Source organism: Brachyistius frenatus, unplaced genomic scaffold, assembly GCF_029030835.1.
Source record: "Brachyistius frenatus isolate BFR_SWC_R1_liver_20210118 unplaced genomic scaffold, ASM2903083v1 Contig_41, whole genome shotgun sequence".
Taxonomy (NCBI): Eukaryota; Metazoa; Chordata; class Actinopteri; family Embiotocidae; genus Brachyistius; species Brachyistius frenatus.
In genome coordinates this window covers 562,874-580,010 of record NW_027210640.1, presented here as the reverse complement: position 1 = coordinate 580,010, position 17,137 = coordinate 562,874, and the positions used below count along the sequence as shown (strand labels likewise).

At 41.8% G+C, this 17,137-nt stretch overlaps 1 protein-coding gene across 12 annotated transcripts in view; it reads right to left on the bottom strand.

The window, feature by feature from the left end:
* Positions 1–12,451, bottom strand: part of LOC138623023 (ephrin type-B receptor 3-like) — a 62,758-nt gene extending 50,307 nt beyond the window's left edge. For all 12 annotated transcript variants that reach the window (XM_069702247.1, XM_069702258.1, XM_069702250.1 and 9 more), the window contains exon 1: positions 11,729–12,451. In XM_069702247.1, coding sequence (XP_069558348.1) covers positions 11,729–11,792 — 64 coding nt within the window. In that variant the 5' untranslated portion in view covers positions 11,793–12,451. The remainder of the gene's footprint in view (positions 1–11,728) is intronic.
* Between the last annotated feature and the right edge of the window lie 4,686 nt (positions 12,452–17,137).

Genomic DNA, 17,137 nt, shown 5'->3' with positions numbered 1-17,137 from the left:
AAAGAGAAGTGCGCGTCAGACCTGTCATATAGGTGATAGTCTTTGAACCTGATTTATTTTTGTTTCCTTTTTCCCTTTACACCATCTGGCTTTTGTGAGATACAAGGAACAATTTCAGAATGAGCAAAGATGTATTTGCCATGCCTTGTGACTGCACACTCTCCTGTCCCCAAGCACAACAGGGGAAGTCATTGTGACAATCAAATCCTTATCAAGTCCTGGACAACAATAATGGGTCTCCTAACAGTAAATGACATCTGTCTCCCTGCTGCTGTCTGTCACTTTTGGGATTTTGATATCAGAAGGCCATGAGATAACCGGTGGGGGGAAATAATACCGCAATTAGTACTGACTGTAACTGTGATAAGCTGCAGTTACAGAAGAGGGAACTGAAGAGGAGTAGAGGGTAGAACCGTGGCTGTAAAGGTTGACATGAGGGAACAAAGGACTAGAACAACAGTTTAACAGAGGGTGCGGAGAGATCACAGACTTCGAGCAGGGCAGGGAAAGGGACAAGGTGGAAAGCCTTAAGGTTTTGTCTTCTTGGGAAAAGCCTGCCAGACAGGCCAACCTGTCTGGCTGGCACAATACATGCGGTGGGAACCTTGAAGATGTTGGTACCTGATTAACTTGTTTCAAACCACAACCCCAGTTATACAACCTCAGACTTCCTCTAATCAAATGATAATACAATATATTGGTTTATACACATTAACCATTAAGACTCTAAAAAACAGATGCTTGAAAATGACACCGTGCTATGTTCCCAATGATAACCTTAATTTTACAAAGCTTTGAATTTCTTGCACCTTTAACTATGCGCAGGTAATAAAACAACTATGCTAGGCTCTTGGTAAGCTTGCAATTACAACTCTGAGATTTGTGTTGACTCATTTGCTCCCTCTGCCTCCTGTTCAACTCTAATTATGTTGTTCCATCTGCCATTGACTCGCATATTCAGACAATATTGGAGATTGCATCTTGAAATTGTCACTCATTGTTTCCATTGATTGGCTCTGGTTGGCTTGTAAAATGAAAAGAAAAAGCCGCCGGCAGACTCTTTCCAGACTACATCAAAGCCTGGACCCTCCATGTGGGACCAGGATACAGAGACTGAGGGTAATGGAAAGCAATGGCTCTCCCTTCTCAGGTGCATTCCTGCATCTGGGAGGAAGCTGCCTGGTGTGAAAGTAAGGACTTGGACGATGGATTGGTGGCAATATTCCAAGTCAGGAGATTACAGTTTCTCTGCTCGGATGGATCCCACAATCTCAGAACCTACTGCTGCTCTGTTTCTCACCTCTCCGCACTCCTTCCTTCTGTTCTTCCGCTGCCTACCTGTCCCCCTCCATCCTTTCTCCGCTAAACCTAACTCAGTTGACCTTGGCTCCCCACAACCTCTGGCCTGCATAGTTGCTTCACTCAACACCTTTTGAAATGAACTGGCAGGCCAATGAACAGAACTAAGTGGCGTTTGAAAATAAGAACCCTCTGAACCCTGTCCTCTTGCCTCCCTCTCTTTCTCACTCTGCATGGCCTCACACATACTCATCGCTCCAGCTTTAAGGGGCTTTAATAAATGATAACCTTTCTGACTTTGACTTGGTAGGTGGGGGAGTGGAGCATAGCGAGAGTTGGACTCACCATACACATCGCTCACCTAGCCAAGTTAGAGGCTCAAACTCCAAAGGAGCGTGAGGTAGTTTATGCATCATAGCAAAGAGGGGGCGTCCAAAGAATTGAAATCCGCTTCCTTCTATCTGTTATTGCCCTCCAGTGTCGTTGGAATCCAGAGTGGTGTCATGTGAGTCTTGCAAAAGGTAAAAGAAAGGTCAGATACATTTTTGGGGAGAAGTCTTGCCCGCTTGATCTTTTTTAATCCTGTCTCTGTCTTTCATTTCACACACATACACACTGCTGCAAACGGTGAAAAAATGCCACACTTCTGTGGAACCACGGTTGACAAGAAATGAGGAGCCTTTGAACTGTATGGATGTTTCAAGCCCCTTCTTTTCCCCTCCATCTTGGAGCTCCCCTGCTGCTCTGTCAGGACAGGGAGAAAGAGGCTGATCGATTGGCTCTGACAGAAATGAAATGAATGGAACCAGCTGATTGATTCATTAGCAGAGGAGCGAATGAATGTGGATGTGGGCTCTGACCCTCAGAAGCGGGCGCAAGGGGTGAAGTTCTCGTGGGGGGCTGGTGGATGTGTACTGAGTGGAGGTAATGCTCGCACATGTGTGTGTGTGTGTGTGTGTGTGTGTGTGTGTGTGTGTGTGTGTGTGTGTGTGTGTGTGTGTGTGTGTGTGTGTGTGTGTGTGTGTGTGTGTGTGTGTGTGTGTGTGTGTGAGGGAGGTCAGATGGGATTTCCAAAGGGTGTGAGGGGGGAAAGGGAAGCTGTTTATGGCCTGACTTGGCACAGAGGGAGGGGGTCAACCTATATTGTCCGGTGCTTTCATCTGACTTGTTGTAATTAGTCATTCACAGCACTCAATGTCAAATCCCTGTTAAAATCACAGCTAATGACCACCATGTCAAACAGACCTGGAAACACACAGGCATGTATTTGAAATTTACGATGTATACGAAATACTTTTGATCTGCTGGTGAGTTAGGGGTAGAGTAAACTTGGAGTGTTTGTGAACATATTTTAGGGGATGTAATGGAAACAATTCTGAGTGCAATCATAGAAAATGAAGTGGCTATTATCAGCAGGGAGACACTCAGATACTTACAGTGGAACAGCAGCTCTGTGAAATGGCTTAAACTTATGGTAAACCAACAGGGTGGCCTCGCCTCCTTTTCTTTGTCTACTGCTGAGAACACACCACAGTGACATCTGTGTCACACCACTTTATAGCTCTTTGCCATCTACACTTCTACCAAATGGACAGGTGGTAGGGCCCACTGAGTAACACCACACCAAAAACAACACCTCCACATTTGCTAGATTGCCCTCATGAATCGCTTGCCTTAATAACAACCATTTAGGCTTTTTGACCTTCCTTTCATTGCCCTCTAAATATTGCACTCACTTAACCGTTAAACTTATTGTGTTACTGAGACTCCATTTCACCGCTAGCTGGGGTTAAATAAATGCTCCCTTATAGCTGGCAACGTCTGAAGGCGGCCGCAGAGTGGAACCATGGAGATTATGTAAATATCCTGACAAAAGGTCACATGTGATTGGTGCTGCTGCCACTGAAATGAGTTGGATTCACCCTGTACAGAAGAGCGTGTTTAAGATGTTCAGAGTAAGTTTGGTGAACTGTTGATAAGAGAGCAGGGGTCTGGTTGAAGCAGCCGCTTTTCTCGAGAAGACAAGAAGAGAAAGGGAGAAATATTTAATAGAAGCGGGGAGCCCTCTTCTTGCCTGCGGGCCTTTTGAAGTGTAGATGAAGTGCAGGTGGTGAGTGTTTTTGACACCAAGGATAAGAAGTGGGACAGAATAAGGTGTAAAAGCAGCCTGCCGCAACACTGTACTCGATGTGAACGGGGACACTCAAGCACAGACCCCTCACCAACTAAAATATACACCATTCAAGCACCCCTGTTCGCACACATGCATTATGGTTAATTACAGTGGACATTTGAGCCCATCACATCAGTCATGACTTCAGCTTCTCCTTTGAAGCAGTGCCTATCATCACACATAGGCCGACTCAGGGTGGCTGTTTGAAAATTAGCAAAAGCTGTTTCCCCCTCCTCTTTAAAGGAACAAGGCCTGGAGCTTGGCCGTCTGCCTCCAAATGCCCTACCATTAACCACCCAGCTATATGGTGAAACTCAACAAAGAAATCTCCTTCCCCATTTCCTGCATCTCTCTTTTCCTCTTATATTTAACAAGACCGGCTAAGGCCTAAACCAGGTAATGTGGCCTTTCTTCCCCTAACCCTCAAGGCACACTGTTTTACAGCTGTGTCCACTCTCCAGACAGATGTAACTGGCCATTTTTTAAAGACAAATATCAAAGATCTCTTTCTGCTCCGTTGGCCAAAATTTGTTACAAGAGTCTGTAGCTCGTAAAGAAATGGTAAGAGGAGGCCCTGAGGTAGATCAAACCGCTGCGAGGAGAAACTCCACCCTTCAAAACTCTTGCACTCCTTCAAACTGTCCCTGCCTTTTCCTACTCGCTAAGTGACAAGTACACGCTCTCAGCCGTCTCTCATAAACAGTCCAGGTCGGTGATGACAAAAAGAAGTCAAGCGCACATCACTGACCCAGGCTGTGCTTTTGACCTGCTCTGTTTCTGGGAGTATTTATGTGTTTCAATGAGCCGTGGAAAGCTGCACAGTCAGTCTTTCTAAATATACACATCCTCTTTCAATGTATTTTTATTTGCCACTGGAATAGGATAACCCCTGGAGCTTGATTGTGTTCGGACAACTATTGTTGAGAAGGAACAAGACTAACCTTTTTTTTTTTGAGAGGGGTGGGGGGGACCCGCCTCAAAATCATCCAAAGAACCCCTTCATGACCTTTGGATAGGGGTGACGGGACGTGGGTTGAGCGTGGGTGAAGAGCACAGCAGGTACTAAATCACTTACAAATCTGGACATTTTGACACATGGTAATTTCAGCTGCACTTTATAGACGTCCGGTGCAGACAGATCCTATAAAACACCAACTCTGATGGTCATTAATATTATGTCAAACATTTCATCAGAATTTTCAAAGTCATTAATAAAGCTTAGTAAGGACCTGGAGGAGGATGATTCCGGTCTGAGTGAGCTTATCAATGTAAAACACCCATCATCCCTTCACACACACACACACACACACACACACACACACACACACACACACACACACACACACACACACACACACACACACACACACACACACACACACACACACACACACACACACACACACACACACGCGCGCAAACGAACAGGGAAATACATTTTTACACTTGCTGGGCTTCTCCATGACGAATAACAAATGTTTGGGATAATATACACGCAAGAACAGGCAACTAACTTTCTTTTCTTTTTCAGAGAGGATCAATTGGTGTGACAGGATTTTGTTTTCCCGTCTAAAATCGAAATGGAGTTTCTGCAGTGGCGATCAAAAAACATCATTTTTATCGGACTTTGAGTCGAACCTCACTTCGTCTTATTAATGGATGAAATAGTGTCTCCATCTCTCTATGCAGCCACAACATTATTTTACTTTTATTTCACCTCAGTGGAGCGGGGGACATCCTAAAATGCCGTACCTGCAGCAACAACACAAAAATACTCTCCAACCCTGTAACCTCCCAAACACACACACACACACATACACTCCTACCTCGTAGATGTACCACCCATCTTGCCCTCCCTGTGAGTGCAAAACCTTTCCTTCTTTTTCTCTTTCACTCCCTGTGTGTGTGTGTGTGTGTGTGTGCGCGCGCGCGCGTGCGTGTCTGCTTGTGTGTGTGCGTCTCTCTCTCTTTTTCTCTCCTGTTCTGCTCGGCTAACTGCAGACAGCAGCAGTGTGTCTGTGTGGTGGGCAGGCAGGCCCAGACACATTCACCCTCCCCTTCTTGCTCTCGACAGTGGGTGTCAAAGACCTGCCATCCCACAAGGCCCCTCTGTTGGATGCCAGGACAGACCGTGCGCACAAACGCCATTTACAAAACAGCACGAAAACCTGTATGCCGTACACACACTCATACAAATTTTGGTCCATAACATGCCCTACTTGGAGACTCTTCTCATAAAGCTGATGTAAGTTTAGACAAACAGTGGTTTGTTTACATAAATATAAATATATAGCGGGAGAACCATTACAGCATTAATGTGAGTAAGATAAAACTCATACATAACTTGAATAGTATTGATTAATTTGTCAGGGCTTAAATGTCGTAAAATATAGCATGTCATATTATTATTTTTTTTCGCTTTAATAGATAGAAAAGTCAATCACAAAAATGTAATGTAAATGACTGGCTTTTACTATTTTAGTATTAGTAGTTGCCTATAGTTGCCGTGGGTATCGACGGAGACATCGACTCGTTCTGTAAATTAAAAAAATGTCTACTAATAGGTAGGATTTAACCACAAACTAGTCACATCCTACTGTACAAAGACTACTGTATTACTGGAATAATTACCCTCATACTGGTTTTGTTGCTGCTGGATATTCTCCCTTCAGAAGTTGAGCTACTAACTGTCTTTATATGTAAAGCCCTAAACAAATACATGAAAACTGACTCATCTTCAAGAGAGAGTCCACAGAAGAATGCTGCTTTGACAACTTCCCTCTTTTCGTCCATGTTTACTTATGTTCACTGGTTCACCTTTTACTTGTCCACCTGCTTCGTCCACTTCCTGGTGTACGAAGGTGCCAGGAAGCCCTGACACGGCTGCTGCCTCTCTACATGTGAAATTCCAGCTCGGTGAATCTTTCCATGCCGCCATTTGAGCCATGACCCATCAGCCGGTGAGCAGCGAGTGCTCCCGCAGGCCTGTTGCATCTGTAAAGTCTGTCAACTCTGTTGCTCTCTGGGTTTCTGATCCAAATCCGCCCCATATATCCCAACCGGCCCCCCCATACCGTCCCACCCCAACTCCCAACATGCCGTCATCCACTCCCCCTCTTCTTCCTGAGCGCCTTACGCCTATCTGAACCCAAGTCAGACAGAGTACATCTGTTCAACATGGCTGCAGCCTAGCATATGACCTACCGACTGGCTGGGATCCCTGTGGAGGTCAGTATACCAGCGAACAGACAGGTCTGATGGACTGGCACAGTTGTTGTGTATCATGCCTTTATTTCCTTCATTATTTCTCTGAGACAAGTGAAAATCTACGATCAGTCTGCATTAATGTGCCAATATGTGACTCTAAAGGAAGTATTAGAAATGTATTATTTGAGGTAGAGTTTAAAAATGCAATAAAAATGATGGGTAAAAATAACGCTTTCAATTTAAAGTGTATATGCACTTTGTAGTGAGATGACCACCACAACCAACAACAACAGTGATGATAATAATACCAATAATATTCATGATTTCATGATACTTCATTATTTTTTTTATTTTTTATTTACAGAATCTTTAATTTTGGTTTTAAAATATGAGCAACACATTTTTGTATTTTAAAAAAAAATCGTGTTTACATTTTAAAGTATGATTATGATTATTATATTGTTTTTAATAGAAAATGTGAATTCGTGGCTAGAATGCACAAGCGGCTAAGTCGTCCTTCACCCGTCCAATTGATTCGAAATTGATAAATAGCCTTATCAATTGGTAATTGCTTCTAGCAGAAGACAGCTAGTCTCTCGATTCTAACCTGATTCTGCGGTTTCAAAAAGCTGAGAGGCGCTGATCAATAACATCGCATTAATTGAGACTTTCAACATTCACTGTGTTGTGGGTGCGCATCTCTTAGCGTTGTTGTTTCATTATATGAAGATCATGGGTTTGTCGAGTTTACTTGTAAATAATTAATCAGAAAAATATAGATAGATAGATAGATAGATAGATAGATAGATAGATAGATAGATAGATAGATAGATAGATAGATAGATAGATAGATAGATAGATAGATAGATAGATAGATAGATAGATAGATAGATAGATAGATAGATAATGATTCATTAGCAGAACTGCCAGATGACTTTGCTTTTATTTTGCTAATTCACTTTCACGCCTCTTTAGCCCGTTTCCACTCGGACCTTGAATGGTCTGTTTGTGTGATGGCCACCATAGAATCACTAATACGTCCTTTTGTTACTTCAATGGTGATCCTAAATACATTTGCTCAGTGATTAGCCTTTGAATGTTCTGCAGACGAGCTGCTGAAGTAAAGTTTGACAGAGCAGCTCAGCTCAGAGTCCCGTTCAGGTCCGCACGGACCGACGCTGCGCTCTGAAATACAGCCCGGTGAACGGAGGCCTCCGGACAGCAGTGTCCGGACAAAATGGCCCCATTACTCTCTTCATCACGAGGGTTAATTACGGTTTAGCAGATGCGACCGTCCAAAAGCTGTAAGTGCATCTAAATTTCATCCTGTAGTTTTTTTTTTTTTTTTTTTTCTATGAAAGTGAATCAATGAAATCGCCACGGGAGGTTAATGTTTAACTTAAACACATCTTAGATATGTAGAGATTCACTTCTGGTGGAAACTTGACTATCCGCCATGTATCCTAGTAAAATAAATATTTAGTTTATATCTCTATTTTTTTTATGATCTGTTTCTGTACAGCTGTTACTAAGTCTCATCATCTCCAGGTGGAAATCATAATAAAATAATGATGACGGCGGCGCAGGGACCTCCCCTGCTTAGAAAGCGAGAATAAATCATGAGAGTTTGATGAGAAACGTGCCAACTGAAAACAGGCACAGGAAAGCTCCTGTGGAGGTGTGATCTCACCCACATAAAAACATAAACATGTGCTCTACAAAAGCCCTGCTTGTGCGTAATCACGCCACCAAATACACAGCCATAAATAGAAAAAACACAAATCACGGAGGGGAACCCTGAGCTGAGTCTACAAAGTCCACTTGTTTTAGTTTACATAGAAAAGAAAGTATACGGTTTTTTTTATTTATTTATTTGTTTTTATCTAAGTGAGGTTGATGTATTTTTAGATGTTAATAAATAGAAGTTGCGCCTAAACCTTTGCTCACCTGAAACCATCGCAATGCAGGATGATTTTTTTTTTTATATATATAAAAGCAGGACACGTTCGATTGCTTTAATGGCGACACGAGGGATTGCATTAAGGCAATAAACTCAGACAAACGGGTTCGAAATGTACTGCTCGCTGCCCTGTCCTGAATATCAGGAGGTCGCTCTGCACTGCTCAGACCCGGTTTTTTTTTTTGTGCTTCCTCCCTCCATCACGAGTAATTTACACCCAGGGGTAAGCAAAACGCCTGCGCGCTACAGAGGACTGTCATCAGAGCAATTTGTCTCCTCAGAGCACCGATAGCAGCTGAAAGTTCAACAGCCAAGGCCTCTCTTTACACCCGTCGAGGAATATCACTGCAACACCCAACTTCGCACTTAGACAAAAAAAAAAAACACAAAAAATAACCGTAGTTCCATCATCTAATAAAAACAGAAAAGAACAGAAGTGGAATTACAAGTCTTGAGCAGACGACAATTAACACATTTGACTATCCAAACTCGTAAAAACATGATTCCACGAAATAAAAAAATGTGACTTGATTATTTAATTATTTTACAGTCACAAAACAGCCATTGTAATTCTACACAAAACCACTGTCAGTCTTTTATAGGACTCATTTGAACCACGTTAAAGCACCCAATCAGTTAAATGAGGTAAAAGAGGATTCCGATTATTGCTTAGTTCTGATGTTTGCAACCACAGAGAGCTCAGAAGCTCTGAGTGTAACTGGCACATAATGACATATTTAAAAGTAAACTCAATTCACAAGATTGAAGACATTTACTTTAACTACGCATCCACTCAGGGGTCGGATGTGAACAGAAAAAAAAAGGTCAGGGAGAAAAAAGAGGGAGTAAAATAAAAAATAAAACATGAATTCTTTGAGAGCTTTTTCAGTGGGTTGTGTGTGACCCCGGGACGCGGACAGACGCACGGTGGACCTGGGTAAACGTGCCCCCGCCAGACCGCTTGTTTCTCCGCCATAAAGCCAGATATCCCAGAAAGAAGTCCCAGCCGCGGCCATAAATCAGCGCGCTGTATTAAAAGCTTAGGTAAGCCCCCCAGTCAGGTCAGTCGACTGCAATTTACGGCATCACTTATGTAGGGAAGAGATTGTTCTAATAAAATACATCAACTTCCAGCCTGCGCGCAGCCAAGTCGCTACTATTGTCACCAACCTCTCCCTCTCTCTCTCTGCTTCTCTTTCCATTTTTTCCCTCTGTACACCTCTGGAGCCCCCAACTCCTGCACAAGAACCCACTCATACATTCAAGGCATGTGTTTTAAGTCAGCGGCCCCCAAGTCCGGTGACCTCCGGGGGTGACTGAGATGGATCCAGGGGGTCCCAAAGAAAATACAAAAAAAAAAAAAAAAAAAAACTACCATTTTGCTCAGCAGAAGTTTGATGAGCGAACAAGTCACTTCTGGACTGCAATTCTCATTGCAGCCCACTCCTGCCGCCTGTTATATGGAGGTACTAACAAAACAACAAACCTTATCAGATAAGCTTTACACTATTGTCCCCCTCAGCACTCCACCAAAGCAGGTGAAGCAGCAGCGTGGAAAGCAATTTACAGTCACATTGATGATTTCACGTTGAGTTCAAGAAGCAGCGTGATCTTTTCTCAGCACCGACTTCACGGAGTTTTTCCCAAATTAAGGTCAAGATACGCGGAGAGCTGAATCAGACGCACGCGGAGCGGTGCTGCGCCTGATATGCAAGTCTCAATATTCATTTATAATGAATTAGTTTTACGAGAACTTTCGCTTGCAGCGAAGCAAATAAACGTGTCGTTTCACTGCAGAGTTGTCTTTTTCAGCGACAGAGAGCTGTTCATAGCTGCTGTTTCAGTTTGATTCTGGCAGATATATATATACAAAAAAAAGTAGAAAATCATCAAAAAGTAAAAAGAGGCAGATTTTTTTTTTTTCAAACCCATGAGAAGTTTATTTCCCCAGTAAGAAACAAAGAATAAACCTATCCAGGCATTGTGCGGACAGGTCGAGAAATGAGCTGAGAGAGAATTGCGTTCACTGAGCCAGTGGCCCACTGTCCTAGTTTCCTACTGGCATCACAAGCCAACCGGGAGCCTCGCCTGATGGGCTCCCGCATTCACGGTTCAAGCTTTAGGCCTCTCTCAACCTTATTTCACTCTTCCTTCTTCATATTTCCCAAACACGACAGAGAGAGAGAGAGAAATCCCAGACTGTAGGTCAGAAATAACAGAAGAGTGGGACACCAGAGAAACTGCACACAGAATCTATCATTGATTTTACGCACTGCAAACATTCATACTGAATCTAAACAGATGGCCTGTCACTGGAAGCAACTGTTAAACATATAATAATCAATCGATACCATGTAAAGAAAAAATAAATAAATAAATAAATAAAAGAAAAAAAAATCAAATGATCAGAGATAAATAAATAACAGCTCATCAGTGAGAGGTTTTATTTACCAAAAATAACATTTTGTGCTTTCAGGCATTTATGAATAATTATAGATAATGTGTAGATTCGTCTTTTAAAATGAATTCACTATCAAAATATAGACTATTATCGTATTTTATTTTCAAAAGTGCACTTAAACCGATACGTAGTCCAGATGTCAAAAGGCCACACTCGAACAAGCCTAAAATACACGCAGCCGACCTGAGGGAGAGAGCCGGGGGGAGCCGCGACTCCCCAACGAGATACAGTGAGGAGCTAATTTCCTTTAAGTGACAAAGAAAGCGAGCAGCTTTCAGGCAATGCCTGACTTTTCAAAAAAAAAAGAATACACAACTATCATTGAAATGGATGAGCTTTAGTTGACGCATAACAGTTGTGTGTTGAATCCTGTGCCGGCCACAACGCCTCGCCGCCTAAAGCCAATAATACCATTAGCGATCCTTAAATCAAGCCAGATGGCCACTTTGAAGATGAAACGTTAGTTTTAATTCGGTGCTGACAGAAAATGAAGAATTTGGGAGCGCAGGAGCGTCAGGCTGGGGGTACCCTGAGAGAGGCATGGGTGCTGGCTCGCCTGGTATAAAGAATACGCTTCGGGCAGACTGCTGTGCGCAACGAAAAAGCATGTGAAGATGACATTTCTTACCTTCAACGGCGGACACCACGGGCAGCAAGAGGCTGCATAAAAGCAGAAAGTAATCCATTGTCATAAAGCGGTCAGGTCGGACATGTAAATAGACCCACGAGAGAGAGAGTGAGGAGGGAATACAATCCTGGGGGATCCGACAGTTCCACGCACCCAGTCCCGTCCCGGTCCCAGCTGTGTCAAGCTTCCCGGACCAGAGTTACCCCCATTCACCAAAACACGTACAGGTGGGAGGAAATAACAGCCTTGGTATAAAAAATGTGTGGAAAATAGCAGCCCTTCTCCCCTTTTCAGTGATCTCCAAAGTGCCTTATTAAACCAGAGAGAAGGCAACGGGCGCAAGTCTTCCAGTCCTTTCCCCTCGCATTGAGCGAATAAACTGAAAACAGGTAGTCCAGACAGTGGTCAGCATTCGGAGGATATTTCCAGCAGCATTTCGTTGATATTCAGTATAAAAAATAAAAAAAAGATGCAAATACGAGCCTCCCAAAGAGTTCCTCTGTGTGGTCAGAGCAGGAGAGGCATAGATAGGCGCACTGGTGTCACAACCAGAGTGTATAGTCCCATGTAGGCATGTGCACGGCTCACGTGAGTCCACGACCAAGTGGTATTCCTCTAAAGAAACAGCCGCGGTTTATAGATATTTATTCCCTGAGCGAATTTCTCGGCTTTGGCTGCTGCGTAAACCGTCTGCTTCGCTCGGCTTGTGCACTGGAATGAAGCGCACGGCTGAAGGAATAAGGGGAGAATGGAGAGAGAGAGGGAGGGAGAGACCAAGGGGGCAACGGGAGGAGGGGTTACGGTTGAAGCAGCTGTACCGAAAAAATGTCTACCTTGACAATCATTTAGTCTCACATTTATTATCAAAATAAAACCGCTGTTTGTTAAAAAGTAGGGCGCGTTAGGAAAAAAAAAAAAAATTCTTGTTCCCAGCGCAGCCTTTGTCTCCATCTCCTCCAATGAATGCAGCAGCAGACTTCTCTCTTCCAGAGTAGAACATTTTAGAGATAAAAGTAAAATAAGTAATTATTTTTTTTTTTATGAATGTAACTTCACATGTGTTTTTATTCAGGCATTGAAAATCTTAATTAATGCCAGAATTGTTAAGTTGCTCTTTTGAAATCACTATTATGTATTTATTGTGTCGCTCTTCCTCTCCTCTCCTCTCCAGTGCATGTAAAGGCATGGACACACAGCGCCCCCCTGCGGGTAGCTTCCGTTTCCATGGGAAAAAAAGAGAAAGCTATTTTCTTTTTGAGTTTTTGCTTTTCTTTAAACAGATTTCTCCTCGTTTTAAATCACTTCAGAGCTTTTAAACATCCTCCACTGGAGCTCCTTAAAAAAAAGCTCCAGTGGATCCTCTGGACATTCCTTTTCCTCCAGTCGAAAAACAAGGACCTCGTCCGTTTTGAGATTTCCTGTGAGTATGATAGTGACATCATCACATGCAGTGCGTTTACATTTTAGATTCCGTTTCACGAAAATATATGGTTCAATGAAATGCTATTTTTAAACATATAATTTGAAAGAGCTGCTGATGTTTTCCTCTAATTTTGATTGAGGAGACATGGCACCGAACTTTTTTTTTTACTTTTAATTTTTTTTTTACAAACAAAACTAGAGAAACTCTCTTAAAAGCGACATCCTTATTAAGCCAAACATAAAACTACACACTAGTGGATCCTTTACTTTAATTCCGGTGAGACATTTGACTCAATCGATCGGGCAAAATGTTGTCGGTGGTGTTTTATTTCTTCTAGAACTGACCTACACTTTACTTTTCCTCTTCGTTGGATAAGTTTGGGGGCATCTGTCACGACCAGGCTTTTACATCCCCTCTCCTCAGCAGTCTCTCTCCGTTTACAGTCGTTTTATGTATCATTAAGTGCTTCAGTCTATTCTCGAACCAGCAGGAAACAAAGTTTAAATAGGCTGTATAACAGAAGTCCGACCGTCACTATAATATTATATTTTCTTGAAACAAATACAAATAGTCTGCTTGATGCACATTTTGTCAGTGTTAATTGTCATTGTAGTTCTTTAAATGACCGGAAATAACCACTTGGTCACTCACAAAACGCTGCAGCTCTGTGGGTTATAATTACGGCACTCCTGACAAAACAAATATTTTGCTGGATCACCACTGACTTTAATACAGAGTAATAATTTGTCACATTTGTTTAGTTTCATTCAACAAGCAGGTGATGCATTTAATGAAGTTAGAAGCATATAAGAGAGGCAGAGCTGACAGACGGAGTTCTGCAGGATGTGAGGCTGAACTTTGAACACTCAGCATTAATACTAGCAGATGTCGACTACAGCTTGTGTTGAATACTGATGTGATCTCCGCTGGGTTTGGAGATCAGAACGAAATTAAGAGCTGAGCAGTTTTCAAATAGTGTTTATATTAACAATGTAATTCACAATTGACTTTATTTTGCATTACAGTAATAGCATGTTAAAACAGGAGTTTTTTTTTTTTTTTGTCTGTATATAACAAAGTGTTTTAGGTGTCTTATGAGGAAACTGTGAAGTGTGGAAGTGAAGCCAAATGACCGGTGTAAAGTTAAAAAGCCATATCCTGAGGATTTCAGGCTGTAACCACGCCGTCTCTGTGTCAGTGTTGCCACTGTCAGTGGGTTGGCTGGTAGTAAATAGTTTTAAAAGTTTTTCTTCTGCCATTTGGGCAATTTGTGTAACTTTAATTTGCTGATTTTGTCATCACCAAATTATTAAAAACTTTCACTACATTTGTTCTAATTATTTGAAGGGTATTTTTGGTGTCTCTTTTATATGTCAAGGGGCAAAAGCAGTTTACTGACATGATAAGTTTTGCCACTGCTTAGATTTGATTTAGTAAAAATAAATATCTATTGGCGGATCATTTATTTTTTGAAGTGGAAGTATAAAACACACCCAATATACAAATTGTATTGGCTCACAATTGCCGACCAAACAGACTTTTACTTTTGCTGTTGTTTCTGCAGTGTAATTTTTTTTTCCAGTGTTTGGATTTAGTTTCATGAAATATTCAGACATTTGTAAAACTACATTAAATTCCTTACTTACCTTTTCTGTTATTATTTAGACATTTTAAATGACCCTCTGGCTGATATCTGTGAAGAAAAACAAAAAAGAGATTGGATGTTTAGATGTAAAAATAAATCTTTGAAAGTTATTCAGCTCTGCAAACTAACTTTAGCTAAGGGATGTTTTTTATTTTGTGCACCTTTATGTCTAAAGACTAATTTTATGTTTTTATGATATGTTGTATTTTGTAGAATGATAATGAATAAAGATGAAGATAAAGATGTTTTTGAGAAGCAAAGTATTGATCTACACTTTTGTAATTGTGATTGGTGATCAGTTAAGGGAGTAAAATCACCCAAATTACAGAATGAAAAGAATTAACAAACTCTGCTGGCACTATAAATGATGCATTTACAACATCTGATTACATTTTTGTGTATCTGTTCTGCCTCTTTTGATTATTGAGGTTGTTGTTTGGTAAAATGTCTTCCTCAAAATATCATAGCTAGAATAAGTGAAAAAAAACGTATTTACTTTCTGTAGACCGAGAAAATATTAAAAAAATAATCTACATTTCCGTTTATAGATTTCGCAATGCAATGAATCGCGATAAATGTAAAATATAATATATTTTTGTCCTTGTCAGAAAAAAAATCGATTAAAAAAATGACCATTTCCTACTCGTTCTCATTATATTTTCTCTGATGATTAATCTTAGCGATTTGGCCAAGCTGGGTGAAACACTGAGACCAGAAGCAGAGAAAAAAAAGCAGCCATTAAAGGCTCCCTCGTGTTTGGGGGTTCAGTCTCACTGACACAAAATTTGTCAGTTTCCCATAAGAATTTCTGTGTACCTCAAAGCGACATAGTCCATTTGAAAGGAAAATCATTTTATGAGTGAAGCGACGTGGGTAAGAAGATCTGTGGCGGCTTCAAAGAAGACTTTCTCATTTGTTGCCAAAACCACTGAAGCCCAGGCTCTCCTGCCTGCTCGCTATTAAAGGGCAACCAGAAGCACATGAAGTTCATGACTGCCACCTTTGTTACTGCAATATGCCTACGACTGCTTTTAAAAGGAAAAGAAGAGCAACGTTTCGAAGAAAAGAAATCATAATAACAACCTTAAAATACAGGCTTTTATTTACTTTCTTTTTACAGATATTTACTTGGGGTGTGTTTCACCTTTGAAGGTTTCTTACAGAAGATCACAGAGCAAAAATCTCGGGCTATGGTAAACAAAAGATTGCCACGGGTAAGTTGGAGAATTCCTGAACCTCCAATTGCCAATGTAAAAAATAAATGTGTCAAACCATAAATATGGGCTTGGCATAAACTAACACACTGGGAGGAAGTGGAGGGAGGACATTTTCCAATGACTGGAACGTCCACATTAATAAATCCAAGTTCTGTACTTCGGTGCTATGGTTGGGTTTTTTACAAAATTTATGGAGCAAATTTGTTTTTCTATGTTTTATAGTGTGTGTCATTTGGGTCCATTTTGATGATTGAGAGTTGTCCCATCTATGAATGGTAGGAGTGAAACTGTACATGCAGCCATGTTGTTATATAATGATTGGAATGGGTCAAAATGGTGCTGGAAACACCCAGCGATACACACCGATAGCTTATTTTTGGAGACATTGCATTGATATTTGTTTTGCCTGCAAGGGCACCTACCATAGCCACTACCCATAGCCAAAACATTGCTCTTACTCTATAATCTAACCCCAATGAGGGTAAGACATTTTAGCTGTTTCCCTGAAATCAAATTGTGGACATCGATTCTGTCCTGAGGCTGTGTCTGATCTGGTTTGAAGGCCACGATTTGTTCCAAATGCGACCTAAAACCAACACATATAAACACATGCTGTACACAGACACAAGGAAATGGTCCACTAAGTGCTCCTGAGAGCGTCCCAACAGCACCTGGCACACATTAGAAACTCAATAAGTAAAGTGGCAGACATTTTACTGCCATATGGAAATTTCTCAAGCTTACACCTACTGCGCCCTCGCCAGACCCTCGCTAACCTCATTCATCCTTCCTCCCAGTCATCTCGTGCCAGGATATCAGTGTCTCTACTTTCTCTCTTAAAACACAGCACGCACACACACACACACACACACACACACACACACACACACACACACACACACACACACACACACACACACACACACACACACACACACACACACACAAAGACACACAAAAGACCTTTTCTGACACGTACTGAACTTCTCGCTCTCTTCCTCCCTCACAAATCACATGCCCGGACGCAAACACAAACACACACAGTCAACCGCCTCTAGCTTCTATAAAACTCTTGCAGACTTCACACACACACACACACACACACACACACACACACACACACA